This window comes from Cololabis saira, chromosome 3 (genome assembly GCF_033807715.1).
Source record: "Cololabis saira isolate AMF1-May2022 chromosome 3, fColSai1.1, whole genome shotgun sequence".
NCBI classification, from domain to species: domain Eukaryota; kingdom Metazoa; phylum Chordata; class Actinopteri; order Beloniformes; family Belonidae; genus Cololabis; species Cololabis saira.
Window position 1 is genome coordinate 52,004,172 of NC_084589.1, and position 19,572 is coordinate 52,023,743.

Sequence of the window (19,572 nt, forward strand, 5' to 3'; positions counted from 1 at the left end):
CCATTGTGTGTTTTCTAGTGTTTCTCTCATTTCAGACTTGCAGCGGTCGTACCATCACGCTAATTATCCAAATTTTGATTACAGCACTTGAGTTTCGTGACCTATCCAGACACACTCTACTGAAATATGGATCATCTCTCAAGTCTTATTCTTGGTAACTTAGTTTCCAGTTATTCACCTTGTCGGAAAGAACATATTAAAGAGTGTTTATTAGGTTTTTCGAAAACATTTCTTTTTGATGAATATGCAGCGTCAAATGTTTAAAAGAAATTCATCCCAGTTTTATTCTTTCACTACAGTCCAGTCCCCAGTCCAAAGAGTATTCCACCCTTTTCAGAATTCCTAAGAACTTTTAGGATGAATAGTTTCTAGTTTCTAAAACAGACATGGACTGAAAAAGCTCCTGGTATACTTTTTTCATTCCTTGTGGCCCCATCTAGCTCTCTCTGGATATTTTCCTCACCCACCAGGTTTAAGAAGGTCTCCACCTCGGAATTTAACCACGGAACAGATTTCTGTGCTGCCACTGTTGTTCGAAAAAAATGAACAAGAAGCCGCGAGTCTCTCTTGAAATGAGTCACATCCTGACTCAGGCATCTGATTGGCCAACCACCCAACCAATCGCTGGCCTGTAGTCGGGCTGAATTCGACATCATCACACCGAGTAGATACTTTTCTGTAACTACTCTGCCGAGGTTCTAAGCGTTTCTACTCGGCACGTTAAACCCCTAGGCACCAAACCGAGTGGAGGCGAGTTGAGTAGGGCTGAGAAGGTACTACTGTAAAAGCGCCTTAAGAGGCCACAGCTTCATTAGAGGACCTTGTTTTCATCACATAGTTCAGGTTTGAAATAAACTTAACTTTAGCCGCGTTTCCACCAGCAGGAGTTCTGGGTAAACCTGCCAAACAGGAACCTTTAACAGGGCTGGCCGTATACTGGGCGCCTTCATCCGGCGTGTCTGCATGACACCATAGCACCTTTGACTGAAAATAGCACAGTCGACCACCAGGTGGCGGTGATACAGCCGAAAGAATGCAGCAGAAGAATAAAGAGAAAAGTAATGTAAACATTAAATGCTACTTGCTTTGTTTAACAAACACTGCAGTTGTAGCAATTGAGATTAAAAGAACCCCCTTGTTTGTAGAAAAATACGTTTTACAAACCTCTAGTGGTGATATTTATTACTGCATCCACATCATATCACATCAGTCTGATACTTTAACTTCACCTCCATGTTTCTAATGACTAGTTTTATTATAACTATATTGAAGAAGATTTTTTTCCGATTTAGTGGGATCCGCTGTAGGCCACGGCGTCCTAAGCATGTGCCTATAAGGGCCAGATCTTGGATCACAACACAAGCACATACAAAGAAGGCTAATAGTTATATAGTTGATAATAGTTCAATCTGCCTGAATGAGCCTCAGGAGTTCCCCTGAACGCTGGACCTGCAGGAATGAACCTGACTGATGGGATGGACTTTGTTTCCTCATGCCATGAGTTCAGGTAGGAGTATAACCTGTCTGACTGAAACGGCTCCGTGTTCTTCTTCATCCTGATTGGTTAAAGCCCTTTAATCTGCCCTATTTCCTTCTAAGAAACAGAGAGTGAAGACACAGAGACAGAAACAGACGATCGGGACTGATCAGCGTCTAACCAACATGTTTGTTCTCCAGCTGATGTCGGGGTCTCTGCTCCTCCCCCTTGTGATGAGTTCAGGTAACAAATACTGCTGGAAACAGCTGTGTTTCTTTATTAGGGCCCGAGCACTTGCAGTGCGAAGGCCCTATTGTATTTGCAGGAATTTTTATTAGGGCACGAGCACCTTCAGTGCGAAAGCCCTTTTATATCTGTAGGAATTAGGGCCCGAGAACTTGGAGTGCGAAGGCCCTATTGTATCTGTAGGAATTATTAGGGCCCGAGCACCTTCAGTGCGAAGGCCCTATTGTATCTGTAGGAATTATTAGGGCCCGAGCACCTTCAGTGCGAAGGCCCTATTGTATCTGTAGGAATTTTTTTTTTTTTCTTTCTTTCTTTCTTTTTTCTTCTGACGAAATGAGGGCCTTTTTGCCCCCCTAAACGTGCCCAAAAAGTCACCAAATTTTGCATGCAAGTCAGGCCTGGCGAAAAATTTGATATTTAATGGTTTACATTAATGGGCGTGGCAAAATGGCTCAACAGCGCCCCCGGAAAACTTTGTGCCTCAAGCCCCACAATACGGTTTGACGTACATGCACGAAAATCGCTAAACACCTGTATCATGGCACAACTTAAAGAAAAGTATCTTGGAGCCATGGCCGAAACCAAACAGGAAGTCGGCCATTTTGAATTAATTGTGTAATTTTGGCGCAATTTATGCCATTCCTTCGGCAATTAATACGGCCCGAACCGTAATGTGCACCCAGGTGTGTTATACATCAAAATGTGCGTCTCCATCCTGCGACTACGCGCATTACTTTTCTCTTTCAAAAGTGTTACCGTGGCGACGCTAGACGCCAAAAGGCGCGCCCCCCCCTTCATCTGATTGGTCCATATTTGATAGTCACCAAATTTTGCATGTAAGCCAGGCCTGGCGATACATTTGACATTTCATTGCATTAATGGGCGTGGCCTAACGGCTCAACAGCGCCCCCTAGAATACTATTCTCTGCCATAACTTTTGAATGGTTTGACATAGAGAGTTGTGGGTGGTGTCATGGGACTCAATATTGAGTCCTTTACCATAACTGGTGAAAATTAGCTCCGCCCCTTCTTCTGATTGGTTGTCCATATTTCCTGCTATACATTTTTGAATGTTTTGACATAGAGAGTCGTGGGTGATGTCACCTGAATCGGTATTGAGTCCTTGAGCTTCATTGGCCTGAATTAGCCCCGCCCCTTCTTCTGATTGGTTGTCCCGATTTTGTACTATTACTTTTGAATGGTTTGACATAGAGAGTCGTGGGTGGTGTCATCAGATTCTGTATGGAGTCCTTGACCTTCATTGGCCTGAATTAGCCCCGCCCCTTCTTCTGATTGGTTGTCCCGATTTTCTACTATAACTTTTGAATGGTTTGACATAGAGAGTCGTGGGTGGTGTCATTGGGCGCTGTATTGAGTCCTTGACCTTCTTTGGCCTGAATTAGCCCCGCCCCTTCTTCTGATTGGTTGTCCCGATTTTCTGCTATAACTTTTGAATGGTTTAACATAGGAAGTCGTGGGTGGTGTCATTTCTGATATGCTTATAGGGGGCGGTGGCCGTGAGTGCGAGGGCCCGTTCATCGCTGCTTGCAGCTTTAATTAGGGCCCGAGCACCTTCAGTGCGAAGGCCCTATTGTATCTGTAGGAATTTTTCTTTTTCTTTTTCTTTTTCTTCTGATGAAAGGAGGGCCTTTTTGCCCCCCTAAACGTGCCCAAAAAGTCACCAAATTTTGCATGCAAGTCAGGCCTGGCGAAAAATTTGATATTTCATCATTTGTATTAATGGGCGTGGCAAAATGGCTCAACAGCGCCCCCCGGAAAACTTTTTGCCTCAAGCCCCACAATACGGTTTGACGTACATGCACGAAAATTGGTACACACCTGTATCATGTCGCAACTTAAAGAAAAGTCTCTTGGTTCCATGGCCGAAACCGAACAGGATGTCGGCCATTTTGAATTAATCGTGTCATTTTGGCGAAATTTATGCCATTCCTTCGGCAGTTAATACGGCCCGAACCGTAACATGCACCCAAGTGTGTTGTACATCAAAATGTGCGTCTCCATCCTGCGACAACACGCATTACTTTTCTCTTTCAAAAGCGTTACCGTGGCGACGCTAGACGCCAAAAAGCGCGCCCCCCTTCATCTGGTTGTTTCAGACAGAAAAAACTTTGCGCCTCAAGCCCCATAATACGGTTTGACGTACATGAATTAATACTTTTATGTATGTTACTTTTTATCGATATGAATATGTATTGTGTCTCACAACTCTTAGTGAGTGGCCCTCAACTTTTTATTATTGCCAATTTTATTAATGTATAATGATATTGTACGCTGGGGGGTGACACATAAATAAAGCTTTATCTATCTATCTATCTATCTATCTATCTATCTATCTATCTACATGAACGAAAATCGGTACACACCTGTATCATGTCGCAACTTAAAGAAAAGTCTCTTGGCTCCATGGCCGAAACCAAACAGGAAGTCGGCCATTTTGAACATTCTGAATTAATCGCGTAATTTTGGAGCAATATATGCCATTCCTTCGAGAATTAATACGGCCCGAACCGTAACGTGCACCCAGGTGTGTTATACATCAAAATGTGCGTCTCCATCCTGCAACCACGCGCATTACTTTTCTCTTTCAAAAGTGTTACTGTGGCGGCGCTAGATGCCAAAAAGCGCGCCCCCCTTCATATGATCGGTCCATATTTGATAGTTCCCCGAAAGTCACCATATTTTGCACGCAAGGCAGGCCTGGCGAAAAATTTGATATTTAATGGTTTATATTAATGGGCGTGGCAAAATGGCTCAACAGCGCCCCCCGGAAAACTTTTTGCCTCAAGCCCCACAATACGGTTTGACGTACATGCACGAAAATTGGTACACACCTGTATCATGTCGCAACTTAAAGAAAAGTCTCTTGGCGCCATGGCCGAAACCGAACAGGAAGTCGGCCATTTTGAATTGATTGTGTAATTTTGCCGCAATTTATGCCATTCCTTCGGCAGTTAATACGGCCCGAACCGTAACGTGCACCCAGGTGTGTTATACATCAAAATGTGCGTCTTCATCTTGCGACTACCCGCATTACTTTTCTCTTTCAAAAGTGTTACTGTGACGACGCTATACGCCAAAAAGCGCGCCTTCCCATCATCTGATTGGTCCATATTTGATAGTTCTCCAAAAGTCACCAAATTTTACATGCAAGCCAGGCCTGGCGATGAATTTGATATTTCATGGTTTGCATTAATGGGCGTGGCCTAACGGCTCAACAGCGCCCCCTAGAATAATTTTCTCTGCCATAACTTTTGAATGGTTCTACATAGAGAGTCGTGGGTGGTATCATAAGATTCTGTATGGAGTCCTTGACCTTCATTGGCCTGAACTAGCCCCGCCCATTCTTCTGATTGGTTGTCCCTTTTTTCTACTATATCTTTTGAATGGTTTGACATAGGAAGTCGTGGGTGTTGTCATTTCTGATATGCTTATGGGGACGGTGGCCGTGAGTGCGAGGGCCCGTTCATCGCTGCTTGCAGAGTCACCAAAATTTGCACGCAAGCCATGCCTGGCGAAAAATGTTATATTTAATGGTTTATATTAATGGGCGTGGCAAAATGGCTCAACAGCGCCCACTTGAAAACTTTGTGCCTCAAGCCCCACGATACAGTTTGACGTACATGCACGAAAATCGCTACACACCTGTATCATTGCCCAACTTAAAGAAAAGTCTCTTGGTTCCATGGACGAAACCGAACAGGATGTCGGCCATTTTGAATTAATTGTGTCATTTTGACGAAATTTATGCCATTCCTTCGGCAGTTAATTTGGCCCGAACCGTAACGTGCACCCAGGTGTGTTATGCATCAAAATGTGCGTCTCCATCCTGCGACTACGCGCATTACTTTTCTCTTTCAAAAGTGTTACCGTGGCGACGCTAGACGCCAAAAGGCGCGCCCCCCCCTTCATCTGATTGGTCCATATTTGATAGTCACCAAATTTTGCATGTAAGCCAGGCCTGGCGATACATTTGACATTTCATTGCATTAATGGGCGTGGCCTAACGGCTCAACAGCGCCCCCTAGAATACTATTCTCTGCCATAACTTTTGAATGGTTTGACATAGAGAGTTGTGGGTGGTGTCATTTTGATGTATAACACACCTGGGTGCACATTACGGTTCGGGCCGTATTAATTGCCGAAGGAATGGCATAAATTGCGCCAAAATTACACAATTAATTCAAAATGGCCGACTTCCTGTTTGGTTTCGGCCATGGCTCCAAGATACTTTTCTTTAAGTTGTGCCATGATACAGGTGTTTAGCGATTTTCGTGCATGACAGAGTCTGCAGATTCATAATTTGTCCATAAAAGATTAGTTCTGATTTTCTGAATCATAAGAATGAATCATCATTTATGCTTTAAAATCATTATGCTGCCTGTTTTTCACCATCATTCTGCATCGAAACGCCTGCAATAGCTTAAATAAAATCTACGGAAATCTGGATCATCTCTCAAGTCTTATTCTTGGTAAATTAGTTTCCAGTTATTCACCTTGTTGGAAAGACCATATTAAAGAGCGTTTATAGGTTTTTCCACAATATTTTGTCGGACATCATCTGTGCAAACAGGACCAGCAGACTACTGCCAACATTACCTCGCGTGGATATGGACCTGATGTACCGCTCTGGGCGTGGGGGTGCAGGGCCGGTGTCCTGAAGAAACTGGGGATTTCTGGGTGAGAGAGTTTCATTTATTTAATTCTAAAGAGTTTGGTGACTGAGATGATGGATGGAAGGTTGAGTAGATTTAATGAGTGTTATCTTGACTGTTTGACTATTTAAAGAGTACAATAAGGAGACTGTGGAGCTCTTTAAACTGGATTTTTGAGACTTTGACCTGAGAATTTAGTGCTTAATGTGTTGCTGTCATGTTAGCTGTCTAAAGAAATAAGCATTTCTGTGTAGTTTGGTTTTGAATATCGTGGGTCTTTTTCGTGCATTTTGGAAGTGTGTTGAATTTTTTGTTCTTTATTTTAACACTTGTTTGAGCCTCCTTCCTTCTGCGACCCGGCAGGTGCCTGGGGTATTTCAGAAGTTGTTTGATTAGAGCAGGTTATTCCTTGGAAATCCACACTTGTAGGACTGAACAGGTTTCAGTTGCCCACCAGTGGCTGGTGGAGGGCTTTAAACCAACAGTTCTGCCTTTTAACTAATCAGGACAAGTAGCGACGGATACTTTACGAGGAATGGTGAGTGTTTAGGACTGTCAGAGGAAGAGATAGGGCAAACAGATGTTATTATTACCAAAACACCGTTGGGTGGTTCTTTTTCTTTGACTCTGTATGCGTGATAAAAAAAGGATTGTGTGCTGTGTGAATAAAAGAATATAATTTCCCTCCGAACGGTAGTCTGAGTGTAAAACTTGTGCATACATTGCAATGCGTTGGCACCAGCGTTATCAGAGTCATCTTTATTGGTTCTTTATTGATCCTCGGCTTTACATGGGCTGAATCTGACAGGAGCCTGTTGTTTCCTGGTGGCTCTTAAGCTGACAGCCTGGGCTTCCTGTGGAAGAAAAAAAAACAAGGAAAGAATCCAAGACATATCAGTAATTTTGATAAATTTCACCTCTGGGATTGATCGTTGAGTTGTTCTGACCGTTGTGCTGTGGAACTGATAAGCTGATCCCATCAACCTGAAGGGTGACATGGAAGAATTGTGGGATGTTGTTTTAAAAATCCAAAGAGTTTTGAATAGTTTTTGTCTCCAACACCACCCCGTTTATAAGAGCAGGACAACTCCCAGCAAAACCACCTGCAAGATTGGAAAAAACCCTGTTGGACTCGGCCCGGGACTGGAGGATGCAGGTTGACCTAGACCAGAAACTCATCTTCCCCCCTGAGATCATTACAACTAGCCTCAGGCCGGACCTGGTCTTGTGGTCAACCTCCCAGAAGGCTGTGTTCATTGTTGAGCTAACCGTACCATGGGAAGCAGCAGTTGGTGAAGCATATGAGCGCAAACGACTGAAGTATGCGGACATAGCGGCAGAGCAACACGGCTGGCGTGCCCGGGTGCTTCCGGTTGAGGTCGGGTGTAGAGGCTTCGTTGCCACGTCCACAACCAAGCTTCTGAAGGGAATGGGAGTGCGAGGACAGGCCTTCCGACGAGCCGTCAAAATGCTGTCAGAGGCTGCCGAACGAAGCAGCAGATGGATATGGATCAAGAGAAAGGACCCCACCTGGGCTGCAAAATGTCCCTAGGGGTAAGGCAGAGGGGGGCACACCTGGGACGCCAGGTGTTGCCGTTGAGCCCTCCTGAGGTGTCGTGGGCTTATCAACGAAACACCGGTGAAGGGGGGTGCTCACCTGAAGACCTCAATGAAGCGTTTACCCCTTTACCCCTTTACCCTTACCCCCCCCCCCCAACCCACTCACTACCAAGTGCTGATCGATCTAAGGGATTGTACTATCTAGTCCTATGAGCTCAACTGTCTCTGTTGTACGTTTGGGAGGATGATTTCTTGTAAATGAACAGTGACCGTGTTTTGTTGTATCCGACAGAGCGGCAATTCATCCAAGATCTGCTAGTGGTTCATGAAGCTGTTCTAGTTATCCTTCTGTTCTGTGCCTAATTTGACCACCATTGTGACACAGATTCCTAGTTCAGCAGAATATTTTTCAGTGTTCCTGTGGATCCTGATAGTCGGTTTAGGTTTGCATTTAACTTGAAAGGTGAACCTTGGACTTTCACTCGTTTGTGCCAAGGTTACTGTGAGTCACCTACCATCTATAATGCTGCTTTGACGCGAAGTGTTAACTCCTGGTACTGCACTCCTGCAGTAAACAACTCACATTTCTGGGGTGCGTTATTTCTGCTGAAGGCAGACGATTGCTGCCTGTTACAAAGAAACAGATGATGTTATTTCTGGGAAGCTGTTCTTACTGGGGAATCTTCCTACCATGTTATGCTGCATTGGAGGCTCCTCTGAGCCTCTTATTCATGGGGAGGGTTTGCGAGATCATGGAGGTCTGTACTCCTGAAGTGGTCGAGGCATTCCACCAGCTGAAACTAGCTCTACAACCCTCTCCTGCTTTATGGGCGCCTGACTGTGGCCGTCCTTTCACCCAAATGGTGGATGAAAGGATGAGATGCATGACCTCAGTTCCCCTGCAGGGACATGGGGGGGTGATGAGACCTGTTGCCAGTAAGCTGGACCCGGTTGTGGCTGGGTTACCTCAATGTCTTGATGCTGCTGCTGCAGCTGAATAAGCTGCGTGGTTGTAATTTTGGAGGTACTTAAATCAAATGTTTAAAAGGCAGGAAGGTTTTTAGATTAGTTAACCCTTCATGCCTGAAATATGCCGTGCCACATATTTAATATGTAAGTTATATTTATTATTTCTTTTGTACACCACAAGTAACACTATTCGACTGCTAAGTCTTGGGCCACAGTCCTGTGTTGAACATGGAAAGACTTGATTTCAATTCTGAGGCCTAATTCTGAGGTAAACTCTGAGGCCAGCCTTGATTTCTTAAAGCCGACCGCATGGTTTGAAACAAAGGAACCTCCATAATGAATCAAAGCCATGGCAGGGTTTGCATTTACGGCCCTTCGGTAATAAGGAACAGCACCCTCATTGGGCATGGACCCCAAATCGCAGGAGGAGCAGCTCCTATTTTAGCATGAAGAGCTACTAGCTATGGGCCGTCCTTCTCCATTATCCATTATTAGTCTGGAGCGCTGCAACGAGTGACCCACGAATGCTCCGGGCCCCAGATGAGCCGAACAAGGGACGTTTGTGTGCCTCGACGTGAACGCCTTTGGACCAACTTGGAGCTGAAGGAGGCCCAGCTGCTGTACCCATAATGCACCACTCATCCACATTGAGACAAGGAAAGCAGGAGAGAGAGACGCTCTTTATCAGGATCACCAATGAGCGTAACCATCCAGCTGTTCACCAATGAGTGTAACCATCCAGCTGTTCACCAAGGAGTGTAACCATCCAGCTGTTCACCAAGGAGTGTAACCATCCAGCTGTTCACCAAGGAGCGTAACCATCCAGCTGTTCACCAAGGAACAATGGCCAGCCAGACCAAACCACCCTTTTCTTCAACTACAAAGAACCAGGTAAGAGGCTGTTTTCAGTTTAGTTTTACGTTGATATCTTCTCTAATTCTGATGATTTTACTGTTAAAGAAGCTCATAAAGTCTTCACTACTGAGAGCTGCAGGAATGCACGGCTCAACAGAGTTGTGACTCTTTGTCAGCCTGGCTACAGCGCTGAACAGAAAACTTTGGCTATTTCCAGTAGACGCAGGTAGAAAGAAAATAAAATAGGGGCTAAAATAGAGCCTTGGGGTACCCCATATTTACACAATTGGTTATTGTGTTAGCACACACCTGAAGAACACACACTTATTCTTCCAGGAGGAAAATAAAGAGAAGTTGGAGTTTGGACCTTCAGCCTCAGGTGATTTCCAGGTGAAGGGTGGAGTCCTGCAGGATCACCTGACTGGTTGGACGTTGATCCCTCACACCTGACGGTCCCGTCTGGAACCGCCTCCTGTTTTTCCATGTTTCTGATTGGTCAGAGTCCGGAGACACCAGGATGCAGATTGCTGGTTGGTCGAGCTGCTCAACAAACCCAAAGTAGAGCAGAATAGGAAGAAACAGTTGATCAGGACTGATCAGAGGACTAATCGCCATGTTTTTTCTGCAGCTGATGTTGGGGTCTCTCCTCCTCCCCCTTGTGATGAGTTCAGGTAACAAATACTGCTAGAACAGCTGTGTTTCTTTATTTCTTTATTTATTTCCAGAACAACAGAAGGAGGACTAATCAGAACACACCTGACTTCCCTGTAGCTTATGATCTGACGATCACGTCAAGCTTTATGTTGTGTCTTACCCATAATTCTCTGTATTTTTTAGGCTTCAGGCACTCGTTGTCGATGTGGCTCACCTACATCTCAGGACCAACCCAGTTCCCAGAGTTCTCTGGGGTTCTGATGCTGGATGACATCCAGGTGGGGTACTATGACTTAGACATAGACCAAATCATAAAGGTTGGTGGTGGAGGTGAGAAAGGGACGGAGCTTGACCTGGGACAGCTGACGTTGGATGTGCTGCAGGAGATTATAATGGAGATGAGGATGAGGTTGGACATAGTCAGAAAACAGCTGAACCTGACCTCTTCAGGCGTCTACGTTCAACAGAGGATGGGGGCTTGTGAGGTCAAGGAAGATGGTCAGCATGATTTCGTCATGTTCAGGGATGGAGCAAATGGTCATGATGCCGACAGCATCCATTTTAACACGACTCACTTCCTGTACAGCGGTGGTGATGGTTGGGATTTCCAGTTTGACACCATGAGGCAGTTGTCCGAGCAGATTCGCTTCTCAACCTTCCTGGAGTTATGCACCTTGACTCTGCGACGCCTGCTGGAGAGCAACAAGCACCTGGTGATGCGTCGTGTTCGACCTCGACTACGCCTCCTATCACAGCCGGGGGGGGCGGGGCCCAGATCACCTGTCTGGCCACAGACTTCTACCCTCGCCACATCAACCTGACGCTGCTGCGGGACGGTGAACCCGTGGACGAGGACCAAATGACCGTTGGCTCAGTGCTGCCCAACGGCAACGGTCTCTACCAGCTGAGGAAGACGCTGATGGTGGATGAAGAGGAGCTGCAGAGGAAGCACAAGTACACCTGTGCAGCGTCTCACCTGAGTCTGGACAACCGGCTGGATGTGAGCTGGAGGACGGAGTCTTTCCACTCATTCAGACTCCACGTCATCTCCGCTCCCGTCGTCCTCCTGCTGGTTGTCGTCATCCTGCTGCTGGTGCTGATGATGAAGATGAGGAAGAGGTCAGGGTCAGAGCAAGCACTTCATGAGGGATCGGAGCCAGGGGTGGAGGACCGGGACGTGACAGCTTCACTGAAGCAGTTTTCCTCCAAATAAACCCCGCCCCCAGTGCATAATTGTGACATTAATCTCATGACGAAGACGTCAAAGACGGATGAGATTGTGATGGAAATTTAGCATTTGCCACTTTATTAAACCAAAACTACTGTGAGGAGCAAATGTAGCCTAGTCTGCAGATTCATACTTTGTCCATAAAAGATTAGTTCTGTTTTTCTGAATCATAAGAATGAATAATCATTTATGCGTTAAAATCATTATGCTTCCAGTTTTTCATTGTTATTCTGCATCGAGACGCCTGCAATAGCTTAAATAAAATCGACTGAAATCTGGATCATCTCTCGTGGGTCTTTTTCGTGCATTTTGGAAGTCAGCAGCACACAGCAGGCAGGTGGAAGCAACAGCGGGATGACCAGAGGGGGGGGGGGGGGGGGGGTGGTGCAGGAACAGCAGACATCCACGTAGGCAGGTGGAAGCAGCAACGGGATGACCGGGGATGGGGGGGGGGGGGGGGGGGGGGGGGAGCGGGTGCCGGGAACACAGGCCAGAACGCAGCTCCCGAGGCTCCGGCCTGCAAACATGCACAAAAAAGACCACCAGTGGCTGGTGGAAGAACGGTTTTAGAAGAAGCTGCTAGACCTGGTCCAGGAAGAATCAGTGTGCTGTAGGAGTGTTTAGGACTGTCAGAGGAAGAGATAGGGCAAACAGATGTTATAATTACCAAAACACCGTTGGTTCTTTTTCTTTGTGTCTACAATATATGCGTGATAAAAAAAAGGATTGTGTGCTGCGTGGATAAAAGAATATAATTTCCCTCCAAACGGTAGTCTGAGTGTAAAACTTGTGCATACATTGCAATGTGTTGGCACCAGCGTTATCAGAGTCATCTTTATTGGTTCTTTATTGATCTTGGCTTTACATGAGCTGAATCTGACAAGAGCCTGTTGTTTCCTGGTGGCTTTTAAGCTAAAAGCCTGGGCTTCCTGTGGAAGAAAAAAAAAACAAGGAAAGCATCCAAGACATATGACTAATTTTGATAAATTTCACCTCTGGGATTGATCGTTCAGTTGTTCTGACCGTTGTGCTGTGGAACTGATAAGCTGATCCCATCAACCTGAAGGGTGACATGGAAGAATTGTGGGATGTTGTTTTAAAAATCCGACAAGTTTTGAATAGTTTTTGTCTATGTTGTACGTTTGGGAGGATGATTTCTTCTAAATGAACAGTGACTGTGTTTTTGTTGTATCCGACAGAACGTAGATTCATCCAAGATCTGCTAGTGGTTCATGAAGCTGTTTTAGTGCTCCTTCTGTGCCTAATTTGACCACCATTGTGACACAGATTCCTAGTTCAGCAGAATATATTTCAGTGTTCCTGTGGATCCTGATAGTCGGTTTAGGTTTGCATTTAACTTGAAAGGTGAACATTGGACTTTCACTCGTTTGTGCCAAGGTTACTGTGAGTCACCTACCATCTATAATGCTGCTTTGATGCTCTAGTGTTAACTCCTGGTACTGCACTCCTGCAGTAAACAAGTCACATTTCTGGGGTGCGTTATCTCTGCTGAAGGCAGACGATTACTGCCTGTTACAAAGAAACAGAAGATGTAATTTCTGGGAAGCTGTTCTTACTGGGGAATCTTCCTACCATGTTATGCTGCATTGGAGGCTCCTCTGAGCCTCTTATTCATGGGGAGGGCTTGGGAGATCATGGTGGTATGGACTCCTGAAGCGGTCGAGGCGTTCCACCAGCTGAAACTAGCTCTACAACCCTCTCCTGCTTTATGGGCGTCTTACTGTGGCCATCCTTTCACCCAAATGGTGGATGAAAGGATGAGATGCATGACCTCAGTTCCCCTGCAGGGACATGGTGGGGTGATGAGACCTGTTGCCAGTTAGCTGGACCCGGTTGTGGCTGGGTTACCTCAATGTCTTGATGCTGCTGCTGCAGCTAAATAAACTGCGTGGTTGTAAATTTGGAGATACTTGAATCAAATGTTTAAAAGGCAAGAAGGTTTTTAGATTAGTTAACCCTTCATGCCTGAAATATGCTGTGCCACATATTTAATATGTAAGTTATATTTACTATTTCTTTTGCACACCACAAGTAACACTATTCGACTGTTGCTAAGTGTTGGGCCACAGTCCTGTATTGAACATGGAAAGACTTGATTTCAATTCTGAGGCCTAGTTCTGAGGTAAACTCTGAGGCCAGCCTTGATTTCTTAAAGCCGACTGCATGGTTTGAAACAAAGGAACCTCCATAATGAATCAAAGCCGTGGCAGGGTTTGCATTTATGGCTCTTTGGATATAAGTTATAGCACCCTCATTGGGCATGGACCCCAAATCGCAGGAGAGGCCGAAATCGATTTATGGCAGCCCGGGCCCGACTATTAAGAGCAGGTTTCCCCTTTCTCACTCTCTTTCTCCCAAACTCCTCCTTTCTTGCTCCCAAGATCTCTTCTCCTTCAGCCCTGCCAACTGTACCATGGAGTTCTCTGTGAGCTATGAAAAAGGCTACAGCTCCTATTTTAGCATGAAGAGCTACTAGCTATGGGCCGGCCTTCTCCATTATCGTGACCAAAGAGGCGTCTGGTTGTCTTGAAATGGCAACCATAGTCTGGAGCGCTGCAACGAGTGACCCACGAATGTTCTGAGCCCCAGATGAGCCGAACGAGGGACCCTCGCATGCCCCGACGTGAACGCCTTCGGACCGACCTGGAGCTGTAGGAGGCCCAGCTGCTGTACCCATAATGCACCACTCATCCACACGGAGATGAGAAGGGCAGGAGAGAGAGAGAGCCACTCTTTATCAGGATCACTTGCGGAGCGTAACCATCCAGCTGTTCACCAAGGAGCGCTGGCCGGCCAGACCAAACCACGTTTTCCTTCACTTCCAAAGATCCAGGTAAGAAGCCCCCGCCCCCCACACACACACACTCACACACACAGAGAGAGTCACACACATATATCATCTGAAGTTTGTGTCCATGTTTAGTTAGTTGTAGTTTATGTGTAGTTTAGGCATCAGAATTTATCCCAAGTGTTAGTTCACTGTCTTTTAACGCTTGTGTAAATATATTCTGATTCATATGAATGAGAAAAAGTTGTTTCTGTTTATTTTGCACATATTTGTTAAATTTCCTGGTTCCAAAGGCCTGTGCTAGGAATGCTTCCTTCAAGGTTACTCTATAGCACCCCCCCTGGCACCAGGCTGGCACGCATACCTGTTTGCATCAGTCATTTTGATAAGTCATCTTCATTATTAATTATTAATACTTATCATAAGACAATTATTAATATCTCTGTAATAACTGAACCAGCACCCCCTTTGCTGCACGACATAAATTATTCCCCGTATGAGGCTTTTAATATACCAGCTTTGTGTCAAATCTGTGTAAAATAATCTAATATTGATTTTGATTTAAAAAAAATTATGTTAATTGATACTCCACTTCTCTGAAACATAAGCATACATCAGATGTGTTTTGTGTATTGCTTGACTTCATTGTAGAGCTAGCGCATTAATTGCACTGTAAAAATGTTATTGTAGATTTAACACTTGTGTAAATAAATTCTGATTCATTTGAATGAGAGAAGTTGTTTGTGTTGATTGATTCAATTTGATAAGTAATCTTCTGTATTAATCAAACACACCTGCCCTTGCCCCTGCTCCTGCCCCTGCTCTGCCCCTTCCCTGCCCTGCCCCTCCCCCTGCCCCTGCTCCTGCCCCGGCCCCGACCCCTGCTCCTGCCCTTCCCCTTGCCCCTGCCCCTGCCCCCACCCCTGCCCCTGCCCCTTCCCTGCTCCTGCCCTTCCCCTTGCCCCTCCCCCTGCCCCTGCCATGCCCCTTCCCTGCCCTGCCCCTGCCCCTCCCCCTGCCCCTGCTCCTGCTCCTGCCCCTGCCCCTTCCCTGCCCTGCCCTGCCCCTGCCCCTGCCCCTGCACCTGCCCCTGCTCCTGCCCCGGCCCCTGCTCCTGCTCCTGCCCTTCCCCTACAACCCCTGCCCCTGCCCCGCCCCCTGCCCCTGCCCCTGCTCCTGCCCTGCCCCTGCCCCTCCCCCTCCCCCTGCCCCGGCCCCTGCTCCTGCTCCTGCCCTTCCCCTTCCCTCCCCCTCCCCCTGCCCCTCCCCCTCCCCCTGCCCCTGCTCCTGCCCCTGCCCCTGCCCTGCACCTTCGCCTGCCCTTCCTTTAATTAATTGCACTGTAAAAATGTTATTGTAGATTTAACTATCTTTTAACACTTGTGTAAATAAATTCTGATTCATTTGAATGAGAGAAGTTGTTTGTGTTGATTGATTCAATTTGATAAGTAATCTTCTGTATTAATCAAACACACCTGCCCTTGCCCCTGTCTCGGCCCCTGCTCCTGCCCCTGCCCTGCCCCTTCCCTGCCCTGCCCCTCCCCCTGCCCCTGCTCCTGCTCCTGCCCCTGCCCCGACCCCTGCTCCTGCCCTTCCCCTTGCCCCTGCCCCTGCACCTGCCCCTGCCCCTTCCCTGCTCCTGCCCTTCCCCTTGCCCCTGCCCCTGCACCTGCCCCTCCCCCTGCTCCTGCCCCTGGCCCTGCCATGCCCCTTCCCTGCCCTGCCCCTGCCCCTGCCCCTCCCCCTGCCCCTGCTCCTGCCCCTGCCCCTTCCCTGCCCTGCCCTGCCCCTGCCCCTGCTCCTGCCCCGGCCCCTGCTCCTGCCCTTCCCCTAGCCCCTGCCCCGCCCCCTGCCCCTGCCCCTGCCCTGCCCCTCCCCCTGCCCCTGCCCCGGCCCCTGCTCCTGCCCTTCCCCTTCCCTGCCCTGCCCCTCCCCCTGCCCCTTCCTCTTGCCCCTGCCCCTGCACCTGGGGGCCACGGTGCCCCAAACATGTGCTTATACAGGTCAGCCGTATCTGGGAGAATAACACAAACACGTAAAAAGAAGGTTAATATATATAGTTGATGATAGTTCAACCAGCTGCCTGAATGAGCCTCAGGAATTCCTCTGAACGCTGGACCTGCAGGAACAAACCTGACTGACGGGATGGACTTTGTTTCCTCAAGCTGTGAGTTCAGGTAGGAGTATAACCTGTCTGACTGCAAACACCTCCATGTTCTCCTTCATTCTGATTGGTTAAAGCCCTTTAATCTGCCCTGCTTCCTTCTAAAAAACAGTAAAGACACAGAGACAGAAACAGACGATCGGGACTGATCAGCGTCTAATAAATATGTTTGTTCTCCAGCTGATGTCGGGGTCTCTGCTCGTCCACCTGGTGATGAGTTCAGGTAACAAATACTACTGGAAACAGCTGTTTCATTTCACTTTACGTTTTTCAGACAACCAGAAGAAGGACTATTGAGAACACACTTGACTTCTCTGCATTTTTTAGGCTTTGGAAATCACTCCCTGTGGATTTTGGCCACCTACACTTCAGTACCAACCCAGTTCCCAGAGTTCTCCATGGTTCTGATGCTGGATGACATCCAGGTGGGGTACTATGACTCAGAGACCAACAGAGTGATGAAGATTGGTGGTGGAGGTGAAAAAGGGGCAGAGCTTGACCTGGGACATTTTGCCTTGAATGTGATACAGAAGATGATGATGAGTATGAGGATGAGGTTGGACATAGTCAGGAAACAGCTGAATCTGACCTCTCCAGGCGTCTACGCTCAACAGAGGATGGTGGTTTGTGAGGTCCAGGAAGACGGTCAGCCTGATTTCATCATGTCCAGGGATGGTGCAAATGGTCATGATGCCGACATCATCCATTGTAATACGACTCACTTCCTGTACGCTGGTGGTGATGGTTGGGATTTCCAGTTGGACACCATGAGGCAGATGTACTTGCAGACTCTATACACAAACATTTACCTGCCCTTATGCACCTTGACTCTACGACGCCTGTTGGAGAGCGAGAAGCACCTGGTGTTGCGTCGTGTTCGACCTCGACTACGCCTCCTATCACAGCCGGGGGGGGGCGGGGCCCAGATCACCTGTCTGGCCACAGACTTCTACCCTCGCCACATCAACCTGACGCTGCTGCGGGACGGTGAACCCGTGGACGAGGACCAAATGACCGTTGGCTCGGTGTTGCCCAACGGCAACGGTCTCTACCAGCTGAGGAAGACGCTGGTGGTGGATGAAGAGGAGCTGCAGAGGAAGCACAAGTACACCTGTGCAGCGTCTCACCTGAGTCTGGACAACCGGCTGGACGTGAGCTGGAGGGCGGAGTCTTTCCGCTCTTTCAGAGTCCACGTCATCTCTGCTCCCGTCGTCCTGATGGTTGCTGCCATCCTGCTGCTGGTGCTAATGATGAAGATGAGGAAGAGGTCAGGGACAGAGGGCATCTCCATGGAAACACAGGAGAGTCCCGGAGCAGACACCTGAATCTTGATGACACGGTTCCAGAGGTTGTGAGCATCAGATCTGGACTGAAAGACATCCTGATGAAAAGTTGTCCCTCTGAAGTTCTGATAGGATATTGATCTGTTGAGCTGTTATTGTTCAGAATCTGTAGTTTTACAGAAAGAAATGTGAAATGTGAGCTACCCTCACAAAAACATGCACACAGTCCTGGGCTACACATGCCCCCTCTGGCCAACCGGGGCGCCAGATGGGGTGGGGAGGATCCGGCTGGAATAGCGTGATCCTTCCACGCGCTACATCCGGCCGGAGAATCCCCACCCTGTCTGGTGAAAAGATGCGGCCTGCTCACTCCTCAGGTTAAGGAGGAGACCTGAGCTCAGTGCAGGGCCCTCCCGGGGTTGGTAGAGACGGCAATGCCCAGGGGCCTCATCTATAAAGCTTGCTTGCGCTCAAAAAGGGCCTGAAAGATGCGCAAGCCACCTTCTACGCAAAGGCTGGGATCTAAAAAGAAAAAACTAACCGAAAAATGTGCGTATCCCTACACCAACCCTGACCTTCCCGTAGGAACTTACTTAAGACATGGGGAACTGGCGACGCAGGCGGTGAGGTGGTGAAATGCCGCCAGATTCATGTCATACTGTTTTTTTATCATCTTGTTATCAACACTTGTGTAAATAAATTATAATTATTTTAATGAGAGAAGTTGTATGTGTTTATTTTATACATGTTTGTCACAGCTGCTGGTTGCAATGGTCTGAGCTCGGACTCCTTCCTTCACTGTTTTTCTGTAACGCCATCCCTGGCAACAGACTGGAACATATGGAATAACAGCTACTTTGAGACTGATTTTGCTGATAGTTATTATTTTCCTGATAAGTCAGGTGGTTTCCCGTTTTGATGAATTCATTTTGATAATTCATTTTGATAAGTAATCTACTTTATTAATTATTGAAAGACAATTATTAATAACTCTTTAATAACTGAACCAGCACCCCCTTTGTGGCACAACAAAATGCAGTTAACTTGTGAACTGAAAGCACTCTGTCCGTCTGATTGACAGGTGTGTGTTGTTCAGCTCTCACATAAACTATGTTTGGTATTGTTTACTGCACAAATCAGCTGTCAATGTGTCACCAAAATTCCACTGAGGGCTTTTAAGGTTTCACTTTCATCTCAGTTGTTTAGCTGTCAGTTGGTCTCCAGTGAAGAGGGTGTGGTTAGGATCATTTACATTCCTACCCTCATCTATGGTCACCAACTGCAGCGGGTGGACGGTACAACCACCTGAAATGAGGTTCCTCCCCAGGGTAGCCTCAGACTCACTGTCAAGCACGGTGGTGGAGGGATGCTGGTCTGGGCCTGGACACCTGTCAGTCACATGTGATGGATGGAGCTTCACTGATATTGGGTCATATGACATGAAATGTCCCAAAAACACGGCAGCAGATCCACATCAGAACCATGAAGAATGAAAGAATCCAGGTTTTAAAACGACCTTCAGGAAGTTGTTGATAACTAAACACCTTAAAGTCCCAACAAAGTGCAGGAATGTTGTCAAGACTTGCCTCTGCAGTGTCAATCAAAAGTGTGACACACCTCCTAACTTCAGAGTAACGTCATATATGAGGGATTA

General features: G+C 47.2%; 1 protein-coding gene and 1 pseudogene across 2 annotated transcripts; both read left to right on the top strand.

The window, feature by feature from the left end:
* The first annotated feature begins 1,694 nt into the window (after positions 1–1,694).
* On the top strand, positions 1,695–11,934 carry LOC133440499 (hereditary hemochromatosis protein homolog; annotated as a pseudogene).
* A 4,471-nt stretch (positions 11,935–16,405) lies between these two features.
* On the top strand, positions 16,406–18,604 carry LOC133440506 (hereditary hemochromatosis protein homolog). 2 transcript variants are annotated; one of them, XM_061717777.1, is made up of 3 exons: positions 16,406–16,648; positions 16,816–16,858; positions 16,963–18,604. In XM_061717777.1, the coding sequence occupies exons 2-3, from the start codon at positions 16,819–16,821 to the stop codon at positions 17,958–17,960; spliced, it is 1,038 nt and encodes a 345-aa protein (XP_061573761.1). In that variant the 5' UTR covers positions 16,406–16,648; positions 16,816–16,818; the 3' UTR covers positions 17,961–18,604. The 2 variants fall into 2 exon arrangements, with proteins under 2 accessions (XP_061573761.1, XP_061573760.1); XM_061717776.1 differs by lacking the exon at positions 16,406–16,648 and having other exon boundaries at positions 16,758–16,858.
* The last annotated feature ends 968 nt before the right edge of the window (positions 18,605–19,572 follow it).

What these genes read in the sequence shown, in the direction of transcription:
- LOC133440506 (XM_061717776.1), top strand. Translation starts at nt 16,801, where the DNA reads ATGTTTGTTCTCCAGCTGATGTCGGGGTCTCTGCTCGTCCACCTGGTG. An exon ending in CCACCTGGTGATGAGTTCAG is followed by an intron (nt 16,859 to 16,962) that starts GTAACAAATACT and finishes TGCATTTTTTAG; the next exon opens with GCTTTGGAAATCACTCCCTG.